This window comes from Acanthochromis polyacanthus, chromosome 7, assembly GCF_021347895.1.
Source record: "Acanthochromis polyacanthus isolate Apoly-LR-REF ecotype Palm Island chromosome 7, KAUST_Apoly_ChrSc, whole genome shotgun sequence".
NCBI classification, from domain to species: domain Eukaryota; kingdom Metazoa; phylum Chordata; class Actinopteri; family Pomacentridae; genus Acanthochromis; species Acanthochromis polyacanthus.
The window spans coordinates 16,105,679-16,128,851 of record NC_067119.1 but is presented as its reverse complement, the minus strand read 5'-3'; the positions used below and the strand labels follow the sequence as shown (position 1 = coordinate 16,128,851).

The window sequence follows — 23,173 nt, the reverse complement described above, 5'->3', positions numbered from 1 at the left end:
AAACAGTTGTCTTACCCCATCTGCATCAAATGCAGCTCCAAAGCCAAAGTCGCCTCCTTTCATGGCGTCAACCACAGACGTGGCGTAGGTCAAGTTGGGCTCAGGAGGTCGTCCTCCAAAGTCCTCCAAAGGGACGCAGTTGACGGCAGAGTTAGCAGGAGCTCCCAACTCATCACACAGGATCCTACGTACATAAGGGCCCATCACTGAGGACATGACAGAAAAGGACAGATTAATAATTGTGATTAACATTAACAACAGGCCTAGGGTTATGGGTTATGAGGGGAACACGAACTCACCTCCATTCATGGCATCTATGTGTATCTTCAGCTGATCTGGTCCTGTGAGAAGGCTTTTAATGGCGGTGAAGTCAAAGATGTTTCGCAGCAGCTGTAGATATACTTCAACTGAGTCTACAATCTCCACTGGAAATGGATAGAAGAAATCATTTGGATGACAATATGCTTTTAGATCACTTTGGAGAATATAAAAGAAATGTGCAGCTCTGATGAACATTTGGGTACTACAAAGTATAATATTCATGGTCCGAGAAAGTCAAATATTGATGAATTCAGTATAATATAGAAAAGTTAGAATGCAGCATCCATGAGTGTTGTACCTCTGAAAGGTTTGAACTTGTTCTCCAGGTCAAACTCTTGTCTTCCTAGCCTAGAGAGGTCAATGCGGAGATCAGGGCAGATGGCATACTCCTCCAGCGTACGGCTCACCTGGTGGATCCTCTCCATCACTGTGTCTGGAGATGGGCCTGCCAGCCAAAGAAAGAAACACACACTCTTTTTTGAGCTATAGTAAAAATATCTTTCCTCACAAATGGTTTCAAATCTCTGTATTTCAGACTTTAAACAGTCTCAACAAGAAGAAGCTGGAAGAATGAGAAAACAAGTGCTCTTTCATAGTTCTCACCTCCATTTGAAACATTAAACTTGATTCCAAAGTCTCCACCGGGGCCTCCAGGGTTGTGACTGGCAGTCAGGATGATCCCACCAATGGCCTTGATCTTCCTGATGATGCAGGAAACGGCAGGGGTGGACAGGAGGCCGTTGTGTCCGACTACTAGGCGACCAATCTGCACAGTAGATATTAGTGAGGAGCACTGTCAGTTATAAATCCCTCCAAGGTGGAATATCCTATTGTGTAATTCTAAAATAAACATTAATTTTCCTCTTTGATGACTTGAAAATGTTCAGGAGCACAGTTTAACTGAAGGCAGCCCTGGCTCAAAGCTATGGAGTCACAGGAGTGCCAAATCAAAATATAACTAACTAACTAACTAACTAAATAAATAAATGTGGAAATATAAAGATAAATAAATAAATAAATGTGGAAATATAAAGAGAAATAAATAAATGTGGAAATATAAAGAGAAATAAATAAATAAATAAATAAATGTGGAAATATAAAGAGAAATAAATAAATAAATAAATAAATGTGGAATTATAAAGAGAAATAAATAAATAAATAAAAAGGAAAATTTTGTCTTTGCTTTTACTTTTCTGTTTTTTCCCTTTTATTTATTTATTTATTTCTCTTTATATTTCTACATTTATTTATTTATTTATTTCTCTTTATATTTCCACATTTATTCATTCATTTATTTATTTATTTCTCTTTATATTTCCACATTTATTTATTTATTTATTTCTCTTTATATTTCCACATTTATATATTTATTTATTTATTTATTTATATTTTGATTTGGCACTCCTGTGACTCCATACAAAGCATCTGATCATTTTACGCTTGATAATTTAACTCATTTTAAAAAGCAAATGATGTTCCCCAAGAGAGAGCCCAAATAACAGAGCTGCACTCTATTTATACTTAGTATGCTACTTATAAAGTGGTAATACCACCAGCATCCCATAATTCCCCTGCACATCAGCTACTCTAAATAAAAGTGTCTTCACTGGAGAGGAATTTTTTCTCCTGGCATCAGCATATCCTCCAAACATCCGGGATGTTTCATGTGTGTATAAAGGACAGATGAGGAAAGTGAGGGAAAACCCAAAGAAATGCAACCTGTTTAACTCAGGAGCTAGTGTACGAAAGACATGCATCAGATGGTGTGCAAGTGTTGTTGCTATCCTTTTGGTTCTTTGCCATACAGTATGACAGGGGATCCCCAGCGTGTACAGTTTGGCCCTGGAGAGAAGGAACAGTGAGGTGGGGGCGGGTTGGCTTGGGGGAGCAAACGTAGGCAGGAAAATAGAGCAGGATGGATGGAAGTGCTGATAAGCCTGACATCAGGAGTCATTTGGCCGGGCCAGCAGAAAAAAACAGACCGATTTAAAAAACAAATTATATTCCCTTCAGATTTTCCTTTGGAACCCGACCAAACCAATCACTAAGATCTCACAGCAAGCATTTTGAAAGAGCGGTGGGGATTTTCCTTTCCTCTGCGTGTCACTCTGTCTTCCTATTCTCATTTATCTGCTGCAGACACTTGGACATTTCTTGGATGAGTGACAAGTTTGTGTTAACATCATGGATTATTGCACTTATGGAACAAGTTTGTAAAGCAATATGAAATTCTGATTTTATATGTTTGCATAGTGATTCAAAAACGTTTCATGTTGTGGCTGAATAATCTCTGCTGCCTTGTAGATTCTTGCATATTCTAAAGCCATCCCTCTCTTTCAGTTCTATAGCTCGTGACTTCTTTATGCAAAGTTCACGCTGTCTTGTGAGCTCTGAGTTTTGAGCAGTGTATTGAAAATAATTTTTCCACTTTTCATGCTCATATTAAATAATCTATTGGGGATTTACAGCATTTTAAAAAGGATGTGATGAGGAAAAAATCCAATAAACAATCAGAATTACATCAGGAGTGGCAGAATTGTTCTTTCATAATATTTTTTCTGACAGCTGGGCTACAGCAGGAAGATCTTGAACCGAAAATGTTATGTTGATAACACTTTCATAATCATTCTTGGCAAGTTTATTAATCCTCCTTTGCAGTGATAAGAAACAAAAATCTAACTGACCTTGCTGATACTCCCAGTCCAATACATACAACTTCTTTCACAAAGTTCATGTTTGCACTGTCACGTCCTAATGAAGATAGAATGTATGCTGATATTCTACTTGGTTTTAAGCATGTCCAACATGTTGATAGAAGGGAACAAATGCACGACAGTCTGTGTATGTGTGTGAGCTGACTGGAGGTCGCCCTCTCCTTTCTTACCCCGTTTGCAGCTGCCATCTGCACTATCACCTCGATGGCAGCTCGGCTGAAGTAGCGGCCGTCGCTGCCCACCACCATGGTGCAGCCCTGCCGGTCCCGCAGGTCGATGGAGGACAGCAAGCTCTGGATGTAGTTCTGCAAGTAGTTCTTCTTCCCCTCGAACACGGCCGTCTTCCTCCGCAGCCCGTTGGTACCGGGCCGCTGGTCGTCGAAGGGGGCGGTTTGGACCGTCACCACCGGGATGGGGCTCGTCTCCATCCTTCTCCTCGTTGATACTCAACGGGAGGATCGAACTACCTCAAGTGAAGTCTGGAGTTGCGCACCGGTGGGATTCGACCACAGAGGTAACTGACAGCACCAAGGGGGATCTTTTTCACCTTGTTAAAAGAGGTGTTGTTCCCAGCTGAGGAGGAGAAAATCCCACACAGGGATGAGTTCACTGTAGTAAAAGGAAACACCTAATCAGAACAATATTTTCACCTCTCTGACTTGTTTTAGCCAAGAGAGCCGCATCCCTCAGTACTGAGTGAACTTAAGAGTCACCAAAACTCTCCTCTGTTAGACAACTCCCTCTTTTCCTAATAAGTCTGAACAACTGACTACATGAAAAAAAAATCAGGGAGGGACGGATTCGTCAAGGCCCACAATCAGCTGAGCCTCGGTCCAAAAATAGACATCTGACTTATGGCAGAGGGGAATTGTGTCGGGAGCGATCTGCAACCGGACACTGGAAGTGTCAGTGCTGTCCACACGTCCCGGTGTGAAAATACAAGCCATGACTAGTCAGTTTATACAGTGAGACATAAAGTTTACCCTCTGATAGTAAAGTTATTAGAACAGAATTTGGTTCAAGATCGTCACTTGGTACATATTGGTCGCTACTCTGCAGATTCTGCTTGATATTATAGGCCATTTTTAAAATGCAAAGGAAGATGGTGTTATCGTTAGTATAAACGTGGGAAAGCCCATCACAACAGGTCACAGTCGGTCTGCATGAAGCCTACTCCAAAATGTTGTAAACAGTGCGCCCTGGAGGCAGAAAGGAAGAACTCTTTTCTGTAGATTGATTGAACCAAACTAATGTAAATTTTACTCTGAATGAGAAGTCAGTCTCACTTGAGTTACTTCTTTTTCTAAAAAATAGTTTCGTTCTCGCTGCACATGTACCTATGCCCCTCTCACACAACAAGAGTTTAATGCGCAAAGGTAAAGTGGCAAAATGCAGAGGCAAAAGTGAGTGGTTCAACTGTCAGAGTTTGATTATTTTATCAGCGGGGACTTCTGCAACTTAAAAGTTTAGAAACGGCATTACTGTTAGTCATTTGCTAATTGGAAATTTATTTTGACACAATTTTCCAAGGTTTTGCTGAAATAATTACATCTTCATACACAACCAGCTGTGGCAAAAGGCTCTATTTTTTTTTAACTAAAATAGAACTCTAGAAAATTACGCATCTTAATCAAGTTGTATAACTCCACACACCACCCCATTCAAATTATTTTCCAGACATTTATTTCGACACAATAGTTAACAAAAACATTAATCAACCAGATTTTCTACTACAGCGACTTTCACAAATATATTACCACTCATCTTATTTACATTTCTCTCCCTTAAGACAGTTTTAAATGTCAGCGCACATAAATATCATGCAATTTATTTATTTCTGTAAGAAACGAGGTACACAAACGCATCCTCACATGGCATCAAACATTGTACAGTTTCTTAGAGCCAAAAGCTTCAGCAGCGAGGGTAGGAGAGTCTGAGGTGTTCATTTATTAAAGGAGCGGTGCTCAGGAGGGGAGGAGGGCAGAATGGAGTCCTGGAAGTTTGCAGCAGCGTCGGTACCAAACAGGCTGTGGGGCCCGACATGAGATGACCGTATCCAAGAGCGCTGGGGGCGCTTTGCTGAGGATTTACGTTCTTGTGACTGATAGAGGGTCTACTCATTATGCTGTCAATGCTGAAGGAGCATCTTGCCTGCGGGCCAGGTTTTGGCTCAGCGGGTTCTGTTGCGCACAGCTGCGCTCTTAAGTCTTTAGGCCCACCGCACTTCCCGTGATTGTTCAAAACTTGTGGTACAAGGTGGTAGGAAGAAGTAGGCATCACGATGCCATCCTGCAGGGGCATGTACCTAACAGTAGCTGCAGGTGTGGGGCTTACCTGGCCCTGTACGCTGTATGGTTGCCCGTACGGCCGGTAACAGTTCATGCCGGAATAAAACATTAGTCCGTCTTTGCTGAACTCTGGCTGGTTTCTCTTGAATCGCTTTCGTCGGCGAAGGAAGCTGCCATTGTCGAACATGTCCTCCGAAGCAGGGTCCAGAGACCAGTAGTTACCTTTGCCCGGATTTCCAGGCTCCCTTGGGATCTTGATGAAACAGTCGTTGAGAGAGAGGTTGTGCCTGATCGAGTTCTGCCAAGCAGGAAATTTGTCTCTGTAGTAGGGAAACTTGTTGCTGATGAAGTCACATATGCCACTGAGCGTCAGCTTCTTCTGCGGGCTCTGCAGGATGGCCATGGTAATGAGGGCAATGTAGGAGTAGGGGGGCTTCACCGAGCTGCTCTGAGCTCTCCTGGATGGCTGTGCATCTGCGCAGAAACTGTTATCGCTCTCTCCCGAGGACTCTGGCTCTGAAGAGTCAAATTCAGCACCGGATTCTGCCGAGGAACCGGGGTCAGCAGAGGACTCGTTACGATATGACAGCCCGTTGGCATGCTCCTCCTCCTCGCCCACTATGTCAATCTCATCCTTCTCTGCAGGCAGTCCAGGGTGTTGTGATATTTCAAATTCACTGGAGAGAGTCATGGTCGCATGAAGAATGCTGAAAAACGCGTAGAAACTGTGCTGTGCCAAAGAGGCCTTAATGGTTTGCCGTGTGTAAAAACCAAAAGGCCCCCTTTTTCATGCGTAAAAGCGCATCACTCGTCTGTTGCAGAGAGCTGAGGCTTTATATCTTGGGAGGCTGCTGCCCTCTAGGCCAGTCCCATTAACCCTCTGGACCTATCACAGTAGCCCCTCACCACAGGGAGTCACAACAAGCACACAGGTGGGGAGCGGGGTTGTATTGTCCTGATGTGCGCAAGGCCTATTCATGCATGGAAAGTTCATGACGGAAGTTTGTAGTATTGTAGCCAATATTCAAATATTTTTGTGCCAGTTAGACTTCCATAAAAAAGAAAGAAATCGGGCAACTTTTTGTATTAGACAATAGGTGACACATGAAGGCTTTGGTTATCACCGAGGTAATGCATTTAAAATGCTGGATAATCAGTTTACTGCCCTGTATCTCACCCATAGACAACGGCATGTGGTTTGCGCGCGGTGGGATTTTGTAACTAATGGAGACATTAGGAAGTAATAAAACAAATTCATACTAATTTAAAAATTCATTTCATATTACAAATCGTACAGCAGCACAGTCGGGGTGGGATGTTCTTGAGAATTTTAACACCACGCCTAACCCGTGATAAGAAGCCCAAGTGTTTCCCCCGCTTGGAACCCCCCGCGGGTTCGTTTAGTTTGCCACCTCTGGATGCCCGCGGGTGGTGTGACCATGAAAGTGGCCATGGTGAGGATTCCCGCAGCCAACAGAGAAAAGAGGTGATCCTCGCCTAAACGAGGCCATCAGCATCAGAATTGAGTAGGAAACGGCTCAGCTGCACAATGTGCTCTCTGCTCGGCTTTATGACCAGGATGAATAAGCAGAGCTAATCCTCAAAGCAAACCGGACTAACAGCGGATACGTGCTAAAACCTCGCTGCTATAGGCTACCATTTCCATTGCAAATGACCAAGTTGGGAAAACTCCACCCATTTCCTCACCTGACAAGACCTACTGTGCGTGCCTAAACTGTTCTCACATGACTGCACCAATAAAGGCTTAAGTAAAAGATACCGAAAAATAGAGGCTGTAATCTGTCAGCTGTTAAAAGCACAAACTTCACTGAAACTGCAAGTGTAAATAAGAGTACCAAACTCAACTGCAGAAATAAATAAAATCAATGAGATCTTAAATTCTAAATGAACCAAGGTCAGTGTCAGTTGTCTGCAAGCTACTTTAAAACAATTTAAGAAAAAAATAACCAAGTCACACTTCCCCTACAATATCTGACATATTACACAAATATACTCTCTCTTCTTTAATGACAATCTATTCCACTTGATTGAAATGTCTTTGCATTTCACAACATATAAGCTCATGTTAATCCTTTTGGAGTCTGAACACTTTGAATGTCACAGTAAACTCACTATTTAAAGACAATGGGTCTTTGTCATGTTAACCTGGTGGTGTCGGCTACAGAAAGACATTTTTTGCTCCTGTTTTTGTTAAGGCATTTCAGAAAAGCATATCATATTCAGGAAAGAAACTTTATTTTACATAATTTAAAAATAAAGGGTGTCAAAAGTTAGAAACATAAGCAGAAATACTTAAAGTAGACTCAACACTTGATGCAGTATGTGCATCAAGTTTCCAAATCTTCAAACATAGCAGATTTCATAAAACCGTGTTTCTAAAAATGCATTGATGAAAGTTCTGGGTCTTTGTGGCATCTTTTTGTCTGCAGTCGGTTTCAGTTTTTTTTAGGGGTTACTTACAGAGGTTGTGTTTGGTCATTTTCCAGAGACAGAAGCACATCAAACATTCGGAATTACTGTAGCTTTTAGCGTGGGTTGTGATAGATTATCACAAGTTAAAACCACAAAGTTGATCAGTGCAGTTACCTCAGCCATCCTCTGACACAGTCATCCTCAAGTAGAAAAGGAATGAATGTCTGAAAGACAGTCTCAGATTTATGGATAGCCAGTGCCACAACTTTTGCTTCAGAATCAACAGGTTTTGATATGAAGCTGGAGGTATTGCTAGTTTCTGCTATTTTTTCTCTGTGCCCAGCACAACTTTAGAAGTGAATTGTTCCTGCAGGATGTCTTTGTCCAGGTTTCTACCTGCAAAACAGAGACAAAAGAGCATTACCACACCATGGCTACATACAGACACAAATATGCCAGGTGTAGATACATTTAACAGTTCTGCATTTGCAGTAAAGACAAATTCATCTGAACACTGTCTATATTTTCCAAATTAAATACTTCCCAGAAATATTTCAGAGGACACCATAAAGAACTCATAAAGTAAAGCATTACCAAAAAAAAAAAAGACTATAATGCAGGACTACAGCCAAGAATTCCAAGAATTTATGATTTAATCAGAAAACGTGATTTAGATGATCAATAAGTGTCAATAAAGTACTTCTATTCAGTGCATATTAGCACAGAGACCACAAAAACTTCAACATAAAAATGTCAATAGAAGGTTTTTGATTAATTAAATGCATGTCCTTGCACTGGCTGCCTTCAAAGTGGTTTGTAAAAACGTAAATACTAATAAGAGTTGAGAAAAGCGTGTGCGTCGTCACCTATAAAGACCAGCCGGTTGATCCGCGGGTTCTCCACCCAAAGCTGTGGAGTCTCATTCAGCTCGTACAGCTCGTGGACCCCCTGCAGCATCACTTGGTGGGCTTTACCTGCAAATGATACTATGCCCTGAAAACACACAAGTGACACTTTAACCAAGACTGCATAAAGCATTTGGAACTGTTTAATATAGACAATAAAGCTGAGGGTATTGATCGCTGCCACCGGGGTGTCTATTGTGCCGTGCTGTACCTTTAACCGGATGACAGTCATGGGTTGCCCTTCTTTGTTACAGAACATCTTTTCCCAAAGGAGGTCCTGAAACAGTGGAAAATGGGTGTTTACTTTTCAAAGGACTTTGTTGTACAGGAGCTAATTAGTAATGGTACTAGGAATCTGAATGATCCAGTGTTTTTACCTGGATAAAGGCATTTAAAGCCTCCTCCGACAGATCTCCAGTCACTTCAAACGTCACAGTTAAAATGCTCTGAGGATGACACAAAACATACCAACAAAATATTTATGGATATGTACACACGAGAAAATTATGGTGTTTTTCAACATTTGCAAATCACTGAAAAACAAATAAATTCCACTTTGAAGATAACACTGTGAAATAAGAACTGAAGAAAGTACAATGCTCTATAAAAGATTCAAATGTAGTGGTGAAATTACTCAGATATTTGACTGAGAAAAAAGCAGACATACTCCTTTACAAGTAAAAATCCTACATTCCACATCTCATATTTGTATAATCTTGAACTAAAATGTAACAACTAAATATGGAATCCCATAAGTGAAGAAAAAAGGCAATATTTCCCTATAAAATGTGGTTCAGTGTAGTATATTTTACATTTAATAATTCCTCAAATTGTCCTTACTTACAGTACTTAGATAAGTGAGTTTACACTGCCTGGCTGCTTTTATGTTTTAAGATCTTTATCCCCTGAGGAGAACTGGTGACATTTATTTAAAATGCATTTTCACACATTTCCAGTTTACTGAAACCGGCAAAGTCATAATGAATGCTAAATAAAAGAAGCGTTTTTTACGCCCCAGCTGAAGACTTTGTCAATGAATGTGTCAAAAACTACGACTCCACATAGCACCTGAAACCCAGCAACGCCATCCCTCTTTATCTGCCTACATCCCCTCTCTGCTTTGCTCTCTCTCTCTGTCACACATTCAGTCCCTCCTCTCCATACTTCCTTAGAGCATTAAAAGGACACTTTGCAGATATTCGGGGGGCTTTGTGTTGAAGTGTTAAGGTTACACACTTCCTTGTCATTTGGTATAACAACAGAAAAACAGCATTCTCATTTACATGAAAAGAGCAACGCAGGGGAAGGGATTGGGGGGAGTTCGAGGGACACTTGAGCATCATGCGGGAATGGGAACCTGAGAGAAAACAGACAACAATGACGCTATTTACCCACGCAAATAACCCTCATCCCTCTTCATCCTGTGATAAAAGTTCATGGGTATAAAGCAAAACAATATAAAGCCTAATTGCTGCGAGAAGTCATTTGGTTTAATGCCTGATAAAGACACCCACAGAGGTGGCATCAAACTAATCCTGGAAGAAATAGATTTACAAATGCATATCTTAACTAAAAAGACTTAACAAATGCTCAGATATTAGGGACTGGGAATACACTTTGTTTTCTCCAGCTGAAGTGCTACACTAAAGATTTCACAAATTAAGCAGATTCAGTATGTGGTCTTACGGCATCTACATTCAATTTAAACAACTGTAAAGCCGTAACATGTAGGAAAACCTTCAATCACTCTAGCCAACACCCAGTAACCATCAGTCGCAGGAGGTACAATGTCTAAGTTCGGCATGACCCAAACCGAGTCTATTTGTAATGTAACAGAAAAACATCAAAAGCTTCAAGTTGACCTCAACACAAAAAGCAAAGCAGAGAGGGAGTTTTCACTCCAGTGTCACAGCCTGGGGGAATGCAAGGCACAGTTTTAGCCTGAGATAAATGCATCCCACCTTATCCTGTAGGAAATGTGTTGAAATAAATTAGCAAACAAAACAAGATAAACTCCCAGAGGTGCACAAAGAGTGAGTATAGGGAATAAATACGGCTGAAAACAGTTCGGAGCACACAAACAATACCTTGTCAAGATGTGGTCTTGTAGATTTCACAAGTTGAAGCTTCTCTGCAAGACTTGAGATGAAAGATAATTATTAATTATGAAACACCATGACATACTTTCTAAATTTCCACTCCAAAAAAATAGACTCATTTTCACTAATAAAAAGATTTTAAAAATGACCACGATGCAATTATTACTTTTACTAGACCCAGTGAATCAAAATCAGATGACAAATATCGAAAAAAAAATACAAATTTGGGACAGTTTGTGTTTGCTCAATAGTATCCATCAGTAGAAGTATTTTTTCTGAAACTTATTTTAGTAGGACTGACTGCCTTTGGAGTTTTGTTTCTCTTTTTGGTTATTTTGTAAATGCAGCTTCTTTCCTGAAGCTGCATTTACAGTTTGTGTCAGTTGAAAGATAACAATAACATGAGTTAATGATGGCAGCTGATGTCTCTGGATATTTAAGCATCTTTATGCGTTAGTCCCAGTAACTTATTGTTTAGGGTAATGGTTATTGTTAAGGTTTCATCTTGGATTGTTTACTGTACTGGTTCCAAAGCTGGGGCAGCAACAAGGGACTAAGATAAATCAAAAGAGTCACAAGATCGTTAACAGCTCAGCAGAAAAAGCATTTATGCTTCACAATGACATGCAAATTACTGCTATACAAAAATTTCCCCAAACCTAACATTTTTTGTGAATTATGTAATGATTTGACTTTTTTAAAACTGCAAAACCTGAACGAAGGATGTAAAAACAGTTTTTTGATTGAGCCGGTCACAACTGATCGATACAAACACCCACTAGCACTGCTTTGCTTTCGGGTTCTTCACTCTTCAACTGTGTTTTTATAGTTACTATTTTGTGGTGTTTCTTCGCACGTCTTGGTTATTGCTGCCTATTGAGAAAAAGAGATTTTTATTATCAGTGAGACTTTCCTAGTTGAATCAAAGTTAACCATGTAACAACTGTACTTAAGCCTTTGACTGCTTTTATATGAGCCCTTCAACGTTTCTGCAGAAGAAGAGAAATGGCCCATCATCTCATCTCAAAATGTAATACTTTGTATGATGTGTCAATGCTTAATGACAGAACTCTTAAAAGGACTCAGGAAGGTTTTAGAAATGGCACTAAAATCCAAAAGAACACCCACCACCACTTCCAAACAAACTACAGCGCTTATTCCCCCACTTCTCCCTGACCTCACAAGGAGGCTAAAGTTGTGTCCAGCTGCTTGAGCCCTGCGTGCTGTTAGTGCCACACAGGCAGAGCGGCGGGGGGCCGCTTCAAACAGCCAGCATGGGATTGAGGGGAGGAGGGGATGGGACTCTCAAAGGCAGAGGGAATGGAGCTATCTGTTGGGACAAGGGAACTCCTCGGGAGCCAGTGGACACACAAAGCTCTAATCCTCTGCAGCTGGCCCAGAGACACTGACTCAGGGCATAAGAGAGCTTTTAACACGACGGTCGGTTCTTTCAAATGAAGGGATGAACAGTGACTCTATTCATAAGAATGACACTCTATGGGGGGATACAAAATGATGACCATCATGTGGTGCAACAGGGGGACGCTCAATAGAAGAGCTTGTTAATTAGAGAGAAACATGGTCAGCAAGAGTATTAATGACTGCTGGGTACGCAGTTCAACAGTAGTTCGTCACAAAAGCCATCACTGGAGACAAAATAAGTTTTAAAATCGAACATGTCAGGTGCTGCACACTGTATTAGTGGGTGAATATTATCAGGAACACACTGGCATTGGTATATGCTACGTCATGTGAGAAGTAAAGATATGCAAGTATGCTATGTAAGAAATTCAGTAAATATTTTCTCACGTTTCATCTATCACGCTGAATTCAAAATAAAAATATCAAAAATAAAGAATTTAGAACATCATTCAATCATCTAAAGATACAGATAAAAACAGGGGATATACACAAAGTGATTTAAGTGCTGTATACTTCAAAACAATAGGGGTTTTTTTGCAGTGAGAGGTCAGTGATAAGGTTGCATTTACTAGCCATACTAAGCTCCCTAAGTTTTAAATTTTCTTTTAAAAACATTTGTTACACATTTGCACTGATAAGTACACTAGTAACATGGTATTTGATATTAAATTCAGTTTCTTGTAGCTTACATCAAGTATTTGATTACATACAGAGAATGAATAACTTCAGTTTGTTTATATGAAGCTTAAGTGGGACAAAACCAACTCACTTTGCTCCATCCTTACTGTCAAAGGAATGCAGATCCAGCACTTCAGAGAGATCCACTCTGTGAAAGAAGATCTAATTATTTTCCGTTTCAATTTAAATTCAACCTTACCAAAATACGTAGTAAATTAAGTGAGATGTTAATCTAATTTTTCCACAAACCAACATTCAAGGTAACCAAGTGATGTGCCTCTAACAAAAAGCTTTGGCAATGTTTTTTCGATTAACCCCTTGCTGCATGGTGTCTTTCATCTGCTCATCCTTTATCTGAACTCTGTAGGGGAGGAAAGCAGAGCCAAAACACACCAAACCTTTGATACACCCTGCTTGTGTTAGCCAGATGCTACCTAGCTTCAATAACACAACATGCTAACACAGAAGGTCTACATATACACATTCACATGTGCCATCATGTTGGCCTGCAGACCTGGGGTCAAAGAGCAAAGTCTTGTGGGTAAGTGGACACCATTGAACGTTTGATGTTTACTCAGGGCACAGCAGTTTGGAGCAATCTCTCTGGAGCAATGCCACGCCTGGACATCTTTGATACAAAGATCTAAGCAGCAGCTAGACCGAACACAGCAGGGAACAGGGTCACAGAAAAGTGTTCTCACAAAATGATCCCCTATTTGTTTGGAAAAAAAATATTTACCTTGATCTCTGGGTTTCTAGAATCTTGACAAGGCCATTTATAGACCTAATGTGAGGAAAAAAAACAACAACAAGTCTTACTTTCATATCTGCTCTACAGATGACTAAGGCAGTTGAGAAGCATTTTAAAATATGGGAGTCCTGACCTGACAGTGTCTCTGACTTGGTTCAGTTCCTCCTCTTTTACCAGGTCTGTCTTGTTAATAATGGTTAGGTCGGCAACAGCAATCTGTCTGAAAAGACAGAAAAAAGACATGCGAGAACCCGCCAAAAAACAGGATGATGCTGCTTTGTCAAATTGTTCACTCTCTTTAATAAATCCAATATAGAAAAGACAAACTCCCATTTCCAACTGGATGTATGCACACAAGTCTTAATGGGTGGCATGCCAAACTCAAATGGGAGCTGAGGATTGTTGAGTTTAGAGGTGAAAACACAAACAAAGACAAAGAATGCTAAGGGTCATCCAACTGGTCTTTTCTCCTCAGTGTATTTGTTCAACACAACACCACCACACAGCTGCTGGAAGAGCCAAACTGGGAGAAAGGCAGACGAGCGGCAGGAGTACGGTTCACAGCAAGTTTTGAAACCTGGCGTGATGGAGATTGAATAGTTTGCTTAGTCTTTAATAAAGAGTATGTAATTTTGGGAAACATGCTCATTCACCTCCTATATGAGAAAAGACTCACGGACATCAGCATTGTAAATATAAACCATCGGACAAGCACGCTAATCAGCATATAACATGTAATTTGCTTAACCTCTAAAAGAAATTGTGAAAAAAAAAAATGGATAAAGTCAAACCTGGCAGCTTCATTGACGAGCCCATCTGCTTTTTCTTCTGTTAGTTGCTGCAAAAAAAAAATGTAGGTATAGGACATAACTTACACATTCAACCATGAAATCACAGAAAAACAATGTTTAAATGTGCAAATTCTAGAGATTTCCAACTTTAAGCTTATTGAAAAAAAATAAAAGCATCAGGAAATCAACTGGTGGAAAATGTGATGCATAGACAGCGTTAACATATGAACCCACAGGAGATCATTTTTCATTTTGTGTTTGTGTCCTATGCTTGCTCTGGGGACGCTGCATTTTCCAAAACAGTTGAATATGTAATAACAGACAGAGCAGGAGGTGTTAATCTGGATCGTGACCCCTGAGTGTCAATCTGACATGAATCTGTCACTGCCTGAATCTCCACAGCTTTATCTCTGAGGGACCGAATGACAAAAATGTATTAAATGAAATTTAATAGAATGACAGATTACTGCTTTTATTTAAAGTCCTCTGTACCAAGAGAACAAGGCCTTTCAGGGGCCAAGGGCAGACATAGATATATTTTTAGGCAGACAGATATTAGATGAGACAGATAAGACGGGAGGCAGGTGAGTGGATGTGACACTCCCATTACAATGGTCACATCTCTGATATCAATTACTCCTTCACTATGAGTTATATCCTCTCTTCTGTCATGATTACTTTCCTCTTGGCTCTCTGCACTCTCAGGACAGAGCAGCACCTAGGCCATGAAATGTGTCGCCTTTGTGGCACCTTCAAATTAGAGCCCATTATCTAGGTGTCACTTGTCCTGTTCTTTTTACAGCACAGAGAGGGCAGGATGTCGGTCTGTTGCTGTTCACAGGAGGGTTACAAACAATCTTGCATGTTTATGGGCTCCTTTTTGCCCAAAAGCCACAAATTTCTTAGTTATTGTTTAGAAACAAATAAATATGTGTTCACTGACAGGATTATAGCTGTAACTAATTATTTTCAATGCTGTACAATTCTCATTTGAAAACCTGGAACCAGAGAACGTATATAATACTTTTCTACTGATCACTTATTCATTGAATCATATTGTTCAAACAAGATATTAATCCATATTTCCAAACTTAGAAGCCACTTGAAAGGTTTTTTGGTAAATCACATACCTGTAGTCCATACTTTGCATCAATGACAGTGACAATGCCTGGGATGAACAAATATACCAGACTGAGTATTAGTGGATCAAAGGCAGCACTACAATTTGTGCACATTCTGTTCTGAAATGCCTTTTGTTGTTTGTCTGACTGAGCTACTTTGAACAATTTGAAGAGCACTTTTGGTCTTCTGGCCTGTCACAACGGAGCGGACAGTTGAGTATTTAGTGTGAAGAGCACAACACCATTCATTCAAACACACACAACTACAACAAACATAAATAAGAAAATACAGGAAGCTCCCCACAAGACACACACCATTTGGGCAAGTCAGATAAATGTCTCTTCAGAACTGTACTCTAACAGGAGCTTTTACACGCTCAAATTAGCAATATTGAATTAAAGTAATTTGAGAGCATCTTAAATCCAGAAAAATATGCTTTTTAAATCCAACAAAACTGGATAAAAGCCTCCATTGAAAAACTGAATTAAAATTCTGCCTTCTATTTATATTGATCACAGTACTTCTATGAATGATATTTGTATGAAAAGCTCGATCTATCCTGGAATCTTTCACCTAATCCTTCATACAAAAAGGAGTCTAAACCATTCAAAGTTTAAAAATCCAACACAAAGAGCAGCTCAAATGAATGCATCTACATGAAGGTCAAAACCGACACGTCATTACAAGTTTCTTACCGTCCAAGTAGATGTCACTGCCAAGCTCTGCATCTACCCAGAACATGGAGGCCACAGCTCCTGTCAGATGAGTTAGTATGTTAGATCCAAATGACTGATAATTTAAAGAGCATATAACTAAAAATGTGGGTGTCAGGAAAGAAAAGGTGTTAGACAGTAAATGGAGGCATGCTTTGTTTCCTGCCCTTAAGATTCCTTTGTAAATTAGCTATTTTTTATATTCTTCAAAAGGTCAATGATTATACGATCATTTATAGAAATGCTCAATTAATCATTTAGTCTTAGTGAGAAAATGGGAAAAAAATACCATTACAATTTTCTAAGACATCTTTACAATACTTTCTCTGTTTTCTCCAACCACACACACAAAAAAGAAATTTCATATAATTCAGAGGAAAGCAGCAAACCTCCACAGATGAGACTCTGGAAACCAACCAACGTGTCATTTTCTAAGTTTCTGGAAATCATGTAGGATTAACCAGCTATCAAAACTATCTAATAATACATTTATTAATTTAATGAAATCCACATCTCAGGTATTTGTGTTTAGAGGCAGAAATGTACTGTTTTCAGAAGCCATATCTTCCTGGCTGAGGCCTGCGATCAAATAAAACCAATAGCAGAACCTTTCAATTGTTTATGTGCTCTTGGTACATTTGGTTTGTTTCTATTTTCCTGTGGATACGGTTATTATAAGACCCTCTGTTACCATGCCAGCCACAGCTTGTTCACATAATGTGCTTTTGTCAAACTGCCAAGCGAGAATAAGAAAGCATTGTAAATATTTGATGGATGCGTAATGAAAACACGTTTTTTTGACTGGCATGTTTCACATAACTCATCCAATCCCTTCCTGAAAGGAAGGGGAGAATCCCCCTGGGACTCTTTATGATTGACAGCAGGGCCAGAGCCAATGACAGGCCTGTCCTAGTTGATAACAAGCCAATGACGAGGGAGAGGAGTGAGGACAGCTCCAGTCTGAGCGTGCTCTGCTGCTTCTGTCTGAAGACTAGTGGTGTGTGTCTGCCTGTGCCGCTATGCCCTGACACCTGTCACTTAGTGACACACCCTGATTGTCAGAGCGCTCGCCCTGTGATAGCCTAATATTGATTTCCTGATTCAAGCCCCAGAGATAAATGGACAGGTAGGGTTTTTTCCTTTGGCTGCACTCGGATGTTCCTATCACAGCAGCACAAGTCTGGTCTATGGTTAACGAGAAAATGTTTCACTTTTGAAGTAGGCTAGACAAAGTGATCTGCAGGGCTATAACCATGATTTAGACACAAACAGACAAAATGCTGTGTGCTATTGTTGGACCAATACAGCTTACACTGTAAAAAGAAAATCAATTTAAAAAAACTGTTGAAACATTGTATTGTTCAGAAAAACTAGAAATAATGGCAAATAAATGTTAAATACCATTATTTGCCGTTATAAATACATTAAAACAGTGTAATGGGTATGTTATGATTTATTGCTGTGAACACTGTCTAGTTTTCAGCTGTTTTTCTTTACTATCAACACGTCATTTAATACCTTTATTCTGTGATTTCACGTTATATGATCCGTATCTTAAAAAAAACAGGGGAAATCTCTAAAATAACACTTTAAACAATTACTTATTTCCTTCCATAACTTCTTTCAGATGAAGGCAAGCATCTGTCATTTTGTACTGATTTGAATACAGTAAAAATAGTCTCATTTTATGGCCATACATTTTAATATTTAATTATTTCACACTTAGCATGTAAATGAATAGATTTTCTGTGGTTTACTAACCAGGGAAAATGTGCACAACAACAAAATACATACAAAATGCCATCTCTAAATATAGAATGGGGATTGTTAAGATGTTCAATAAGATGTTGAATAAGAAAACGGAATGCATTACTGTACACACCAAAATTACATTTAAAGTTCTTAGAAGACACATTCTTCATGAATATGAACACTGTCCTATATGGTATGCTAATCAAGTATACCACAGTCCGTATTTTAGTTTAGATTTTAATGCATATACCGTTTGTACCTCCTGAAATGTTCTACTTGGCCTTTCAAAACAACAATATGACTCAAGGATAAGACACACTGTTAGTAGTTCTTATAATTTCGGAAACTATGCTGTCAATCCCACTCATTTGCAAAGCTGGTCAGTCTTCAGTTATGCTCCTATGTAGCTCTTTTCAATCAGGGGTGACCCTTTTATGATTCTAAGTAGCATTGTTGGTAGATGGAAATTACTTAATCAGTGCATTCTATCCAAACAGCAAGCAGAAACGGTTTTAAAACCTTTTTTCAAACTGCTGTGTTCAACTTCAGCCCTCCGAAACGTAAGAGTCATTTGCTGAAAAACACTGCGTTCCAGATTTGTGCTGCTGTGAAATCAAATGAACAAATTTACAAACACTGACGCTGGGATTTTGGTATTTCAGATACTTGCTACCAGCTAACTGTCCAGTTTATGTTTGTTGTGTGTGGGCCTTAAAAAATGAAGTCACTTCATTTCTTCAGCCCACAAACACTTCCTGGTGAAACAGCTGGTGAGTGAGGTTTTACAGGAGGCAAGTAACTGCCTTTTTGCTAAACAGGCCCCAAATTGGAGAAAAACAAACTGACTACGATACAACAGCACAGATTTATATAGTAACTGATCTTGCACAAAGTTTGTTACCTGGATCAGCAAGTCCTGTTGTTTCTAATAAGATATAGTCAAACTTTCCTTTCTTCTCCATCAGGTTTTCAATGGCTTTAAGACCATTGTCCCTGGAAAAAAAAGGATAAAACATTCAGGACTAAAAATGGCTTTTGACAAAAATAAAAATTCAGTGAGACACCAACTTACATTTTGTCTATGGTGATGTAGCACAAACTGTAATATGATCTGAGAATATATTTTTTGTAAATCCATTACCGAACACCAAACATGCAGTACTAGTCAAAAGTTTAGACACACCTCATTAAAGGATCTTTATATTTATTTTTCCCTCTTCTTCACATTATAAGAGAATATTGAAGACATAAGCTATGAAATAAAACATTTGGATATTTTACACAGTAAAACTAATATGCTGCTTTCCTTCATTCTGCACTCATCCTGTTCCATCTGAACTGGGTTTACATCAAGTGACTGGAGGTCATCTGATGCGTGACTCCATCACTCTGTTTCTTGGTCAAACAGCCTTTAGCAAGTCTGAAGGGTTGATTTGGTTCATTTTTGTGTTGGAAAAACAAATTATGTTCCCAACTTGCCTGCGCAATGACATGTAGGCTAAAACTGAAAATGTCAACTTTGTACTCATCAAACTAAAGTCTTGATTTTCATTTGTCTAATGTTCATTCCTTGTGCTTGGCCGAGCAGTTCTCCACTTCTTACTGGTCTCCTTCAGTAGCGGTTTCTTTGCAGCAGTTTAAACATAAAAGCCTGATTTACAGTCTCCTCTGAACAGTTCATGTTGAGATGTGTCTGCTACTTGAACTCTGGCAAACACTGATGGGGGCTAATCTGAGTTGCCAATAATTGTGAATGTCTGAGGCCGAAGTAATCCTTCCCAGCAGAAGTAACTGTTGGACTTTCTTTCCCGGGGAGTCCTTAAGAGAACAAGTCTACTGATGGTTTAGTTTTGCTTGAGCAAATTTTCAAAGTTCATAAAATTTTCCAGGTTAGGTGACCCTCCCATGTTAAAATAATGATTGACTGATGCGTCTCTTAATATAAGTGAACAATCTATGCCATAAAACGTATCTAAATTCGTAAATTTCAATAAGGCAAACATGGTAACTGAAAACAGCTCCAAGTAACGAATTCATGAAGCTGGTTAAGATATTACAAGTACTGCAAAGCTGTCCTTGAAGCAAACTGAATCTACTTTGAGAATTCTGATGCATGAAACATATTTCACTCATACATAGTTTTGATGTTTTCATTATTGTTCTACAATCCAGAAAATAGTATAAATAATTCAAGAAAACAAACATTGAATGGGTAGGTGTCCAAATTCTTTTTGACTGGTACTATACATCATAATTCAATACAATCAACATAGAACATTCAATTTGTGCATTTATAACCTTACAACCACAATTATTCATGCATGCATGCATAAAGTCAAGCATAACTTCAATATTTAAGCTGTAAAGAAAAGATGAAGCCAAAGTCAAAGCCCCTTTTTTGGGGTTTTAATGAATTACACCAAACTGGTTATAGCTGCTTCACATACTTGACAGAGCAGCAGAGGCAGCCGTTTCTCAGTTCCAGCCACTCCTCATACAGCTCTCCCGCCTGGCTCACGGCGAGAGACTTCTCAAGGGCGCTGCCTGTAGGGAGAACATGAGGAAGGAAAAGCAATCACCACAAGATTAGCTGGTTTAAAATGTGAAACTTCTACTAAAGTTTGCAAATTACTGTCTGTTTAAGTGCTGTACAGATTTAAAAAAAAAAGTCAAATATAATGTGTTTTATACCACTTTAATAAATTCAAATAAAACTGTAAAGTGATCAAACAAAACTTGCTTAAGCAAAAAAAAAATAAAGTAATGAAACTGTAAATCAAATACAAAGTGCAGATCCAAGTGTGCAGCTTGCAACACTGTAGATACATGCTTTTTTCTAGCCTTTTGCTACTGTGCTGCCCTCTTGTGGAAAGTTGAGAAAATAACCAACATATGTCTGGCACCATGCTTTGAGCTCAAACAATAGGGTACACAAAGATATACACACATTTATATATTTGCGTTAGGTGTTTTCTTTATTTTTTATCTTGCTTTTTTGTATTTTTTGCCCGTTTACTTAATTACTTTACTTATTTGTGTTTTGTTTGTATTTTACTAATCTTATTTCTGCCTTGTCTTTCAGTAAAATGGTGCAGCTTTGGTTTGATTATTGCATTTGACTGCACTGAAACATCAGCCACACCACTGTCGACTGATTTCTCCCTTATAATTTTGTATGTTTATTCCCCGTCTTGTTTTGTATATTTTCTTAATGTTAAATGAATGACCAAAAAAACAACAATGTGGAATATCTGTTTGACCAGAACAAAAAAATCAGTTGAACCAATTACAGCTATAGATTTATCTGAAGGAAATTATTAATTTACCCTCTCCAAACTCATTGAGTATGACGGCAATTCGTTTGTTGTGTTGTTCTGTTAAAATATAGTTGAGGAGTGTAGTCTTTCCAGCACCTATAAGGAAGCAGACAAAAAAATCTAAGCAAGTTAAAGCATTTATTTTCATTTTACCAATACACATGATGTAAACAACCAAAGTGAATAATACCCTGTTGCTTTTCATTGTGCTGAGGACGGACTAACGAACTGAGACTATAATCTTCTTTATAAGCTTATTAAAGTGCTCACCCAGATAGCCTGTGATGATGGTGACCGGTATCTGCTCTGCAGGACGACCAGACTGGGTCTCAATAGGCACCAATTCTGGGCAATCATCTTCCTCTTCCATCATCACAACATCCATGCCGGAAATAATGTTTGTTTATGGGCTGCTAAATGAACACAGAAACAGATAATTTACTGTTGTCCCATTCTACTTTTAAGATATAATAAACACTCAAAGCATAATCAAACAAGAAAGCAAAAACAAGAACAAAAGCTGACTCAATGTGATCTGCATGTATGCAATGAGAAACATGCAATATATAAACACATGGCTACAATCAAACAAAAAGCAGAGGAATATGAAATTCTTGACAGGTTTAAAATAAACAGGAAAAGAAACAAATCAGTGGTATTTGTGTAGTCACATCATATCACTACTAGGAATAATATCACGTACTGTCATATTTAAATGGATTCATTTTGCAAAATATGTTCTTGCTAAAAATTATTCTATTACTGAGGAAACAAAAGGACTGGGAACTCTGTATTTCACTTTATACTAGACAAAGTCTATACAAGTCTAAACACAGAAACGTGAATGAACGACAACATGCTAGCCACAGTATGAACAGTTAGTGAAAGTGATATTCTGTGAAACATTAATAACCCTCATTGACTCATTTGCTTCTTACCTGCTCAGTGGTCACAACAGCAGACCCTGTTTTACGACAACTATGAATTAAATACCCGACTGTTCTGTTAGAAACTGCAACTAAGTTTTCTCCAAAAATGGTTCTCCGGTGTGCAGTTGCACTACGTTTTGACAGTGTGCCACACCGTCGAGGGTTCGTTAAAATCCTGATGCACCGACAATGGTTCCGCTTTCGTTAACAACGGTCGAAATACAAAGAAGTACGCACAAATAAAGTCTTAAATATTAAAATTAATTGACGAAGAAATGATGAGCAGCTACATCTTTTCCATGACACAAATAGGTGAGCATTCTGTATCTCTCAGTTTCAGTCGGCATTTCTGTTAACGCACTAAACTTGGTGTGATGACAAACATCAACCCCAAGATGGCGACAGAAACCGGTTTACGGCAGCAACCGAAGGCAGGCGTTAATTCACTACATCTACATTAGTTATTGTAGTTGTGCAGTGATTTAAATGTAGTAATTTTACAAAACGTTTGTAATTCTGTATATTAAAGTAATACAAAATCTATGAACTAGAGACCTGTCATCATATATGCTGATAATGGGTCATTGTATAGTTCCTAACAAACAAATGTGGAAATACAATGCTACTATTTCATTATTATAGTAATTCAGTTACATGTCTACAAGCCTACATGTCTCCAGATAAATAATACACAAAACAATGTTAAGAGGCTGTTAAATGACAGACAGAAGGCCAGTGTAAGCCAAAAGTGTCCAAGTCAGTCTCGATAGGAAATGATACCATGGAGGAACCAGCTTTAATACCCTCTCCAAATTTCTGTAAGAAGTTCTTATGTGAAATTAATCTGTGTTGATGCATAAATATAGAATCTGTACATGTTTAGCAACAGCTTAATATTTATTTATGTACACTTTCTTTTTCTTTTTTTGTCATTAAGA

General features: G+C 38.9%; 3 protein-coding genes across 5 annotated transcripts in view; all 3 read right to left on the bottom strand.

Annotated features, from left to right (window-relative positions):
• Window positions 1-3,885, bottom strand: part of pgm5 (phosphoglucomutase 5) — a 31,814-nt gene extending 27,929 nt beyond the window's left edge. The window contains exons 1-5 of one of the 2 annotated variants that reach the window (XM_051950923.1): window positions 3,206-3,885; window positions 925-1,087; window positions 620-766; window positions 300-425; window positions 16-206 (exon numbers count right to left, since the gene is read on the bottom strand). In XM_051950923.1, coding sequence (XP_051806883.1) covers window positions 16-206; window positions 300-425; window positions 620-766; window positions 925-1,087; window positions 3,206-3,463 — 885 coding nt within the window. In that variant the 5' untranslated portion in view covers window positions 3,464-3,885. The remainder of the gene's footprint in view (window positions 1-15; window positions 207-299; window positions 426-619; window positions 767-924; window positions 1,088-3,205) is intronic. The other variant, XM_022205058.2, reaches the window with a different exon arrangement.
• A 638-nt stretch (window positions 3,886-4,523) lies between these two features.
• On the bottom strand, window positions 4,524-7,460 carry foxd5 (forkhead box D5). Its single transcript, XM_022205060.2, has one exon. It carries the CDS (start codon window positions 6,012-6,014, stop codon window positions 4,947-4,949), a length of 1,068 nt encoding a protein of 355 aa, XP_022060752.2. The 5' UTR covers window positions 6,015-7,460; the 3' UTR covers window positions 4,524-4,946.
• Window positions 7,461-7,562: 102 nt separating this feature from the next.
• cbwd (COBW domain containing) lies at window positions 7,563-22,477 on the bottom strand. 2 transcript variants are annotated; one of them, XM_051950924.1, is made up of 16 exons: window positions 22,245-22,477; window positions 21,577-21,716; window positions 21,316-21,402; window positions 20,437-20,533; window positions 18,891-18,982; window positions 16,220-16,279; window positions 15,533-15,570; window positions 14,403-14,449; window positions 13,745-13,831; window positions 13,600-13,644; window positions 12,952-13,008; window positions 10,749-10,800; window positions 9,039-9,107; window positions 8,873-8,938; window positions 8,623-8,749; window positions 7,563-8,152 (listed from the first exon to the last, which is right to left on the bottom strand). In XM_051950924.1, the coding sequence occupies exons 2-16, from the start codon at window positions 21,689-21,691 to the stop codon at window positions 8,079-8,081; spliced, it is 1,113 nt and encodes a 370-aa protein (XP_051806884.1). In that variant the 5' UTR covers window positions 21,692-21,716; window positions 22,245-22,477; the 3' UTR covers window positions 7,563-8,078. The 2 variants fall into 2 exon arrangements, with proteins under 2 accessions (XP_051806884.1, XP_022060751.1); XM_022205059.2 differs by having other exon boundaries at window positions 21,577-21,719; window positions 22,245-22,462.
• Window positions 22,478-23,173: the final 696 nt, after the last annotated feature.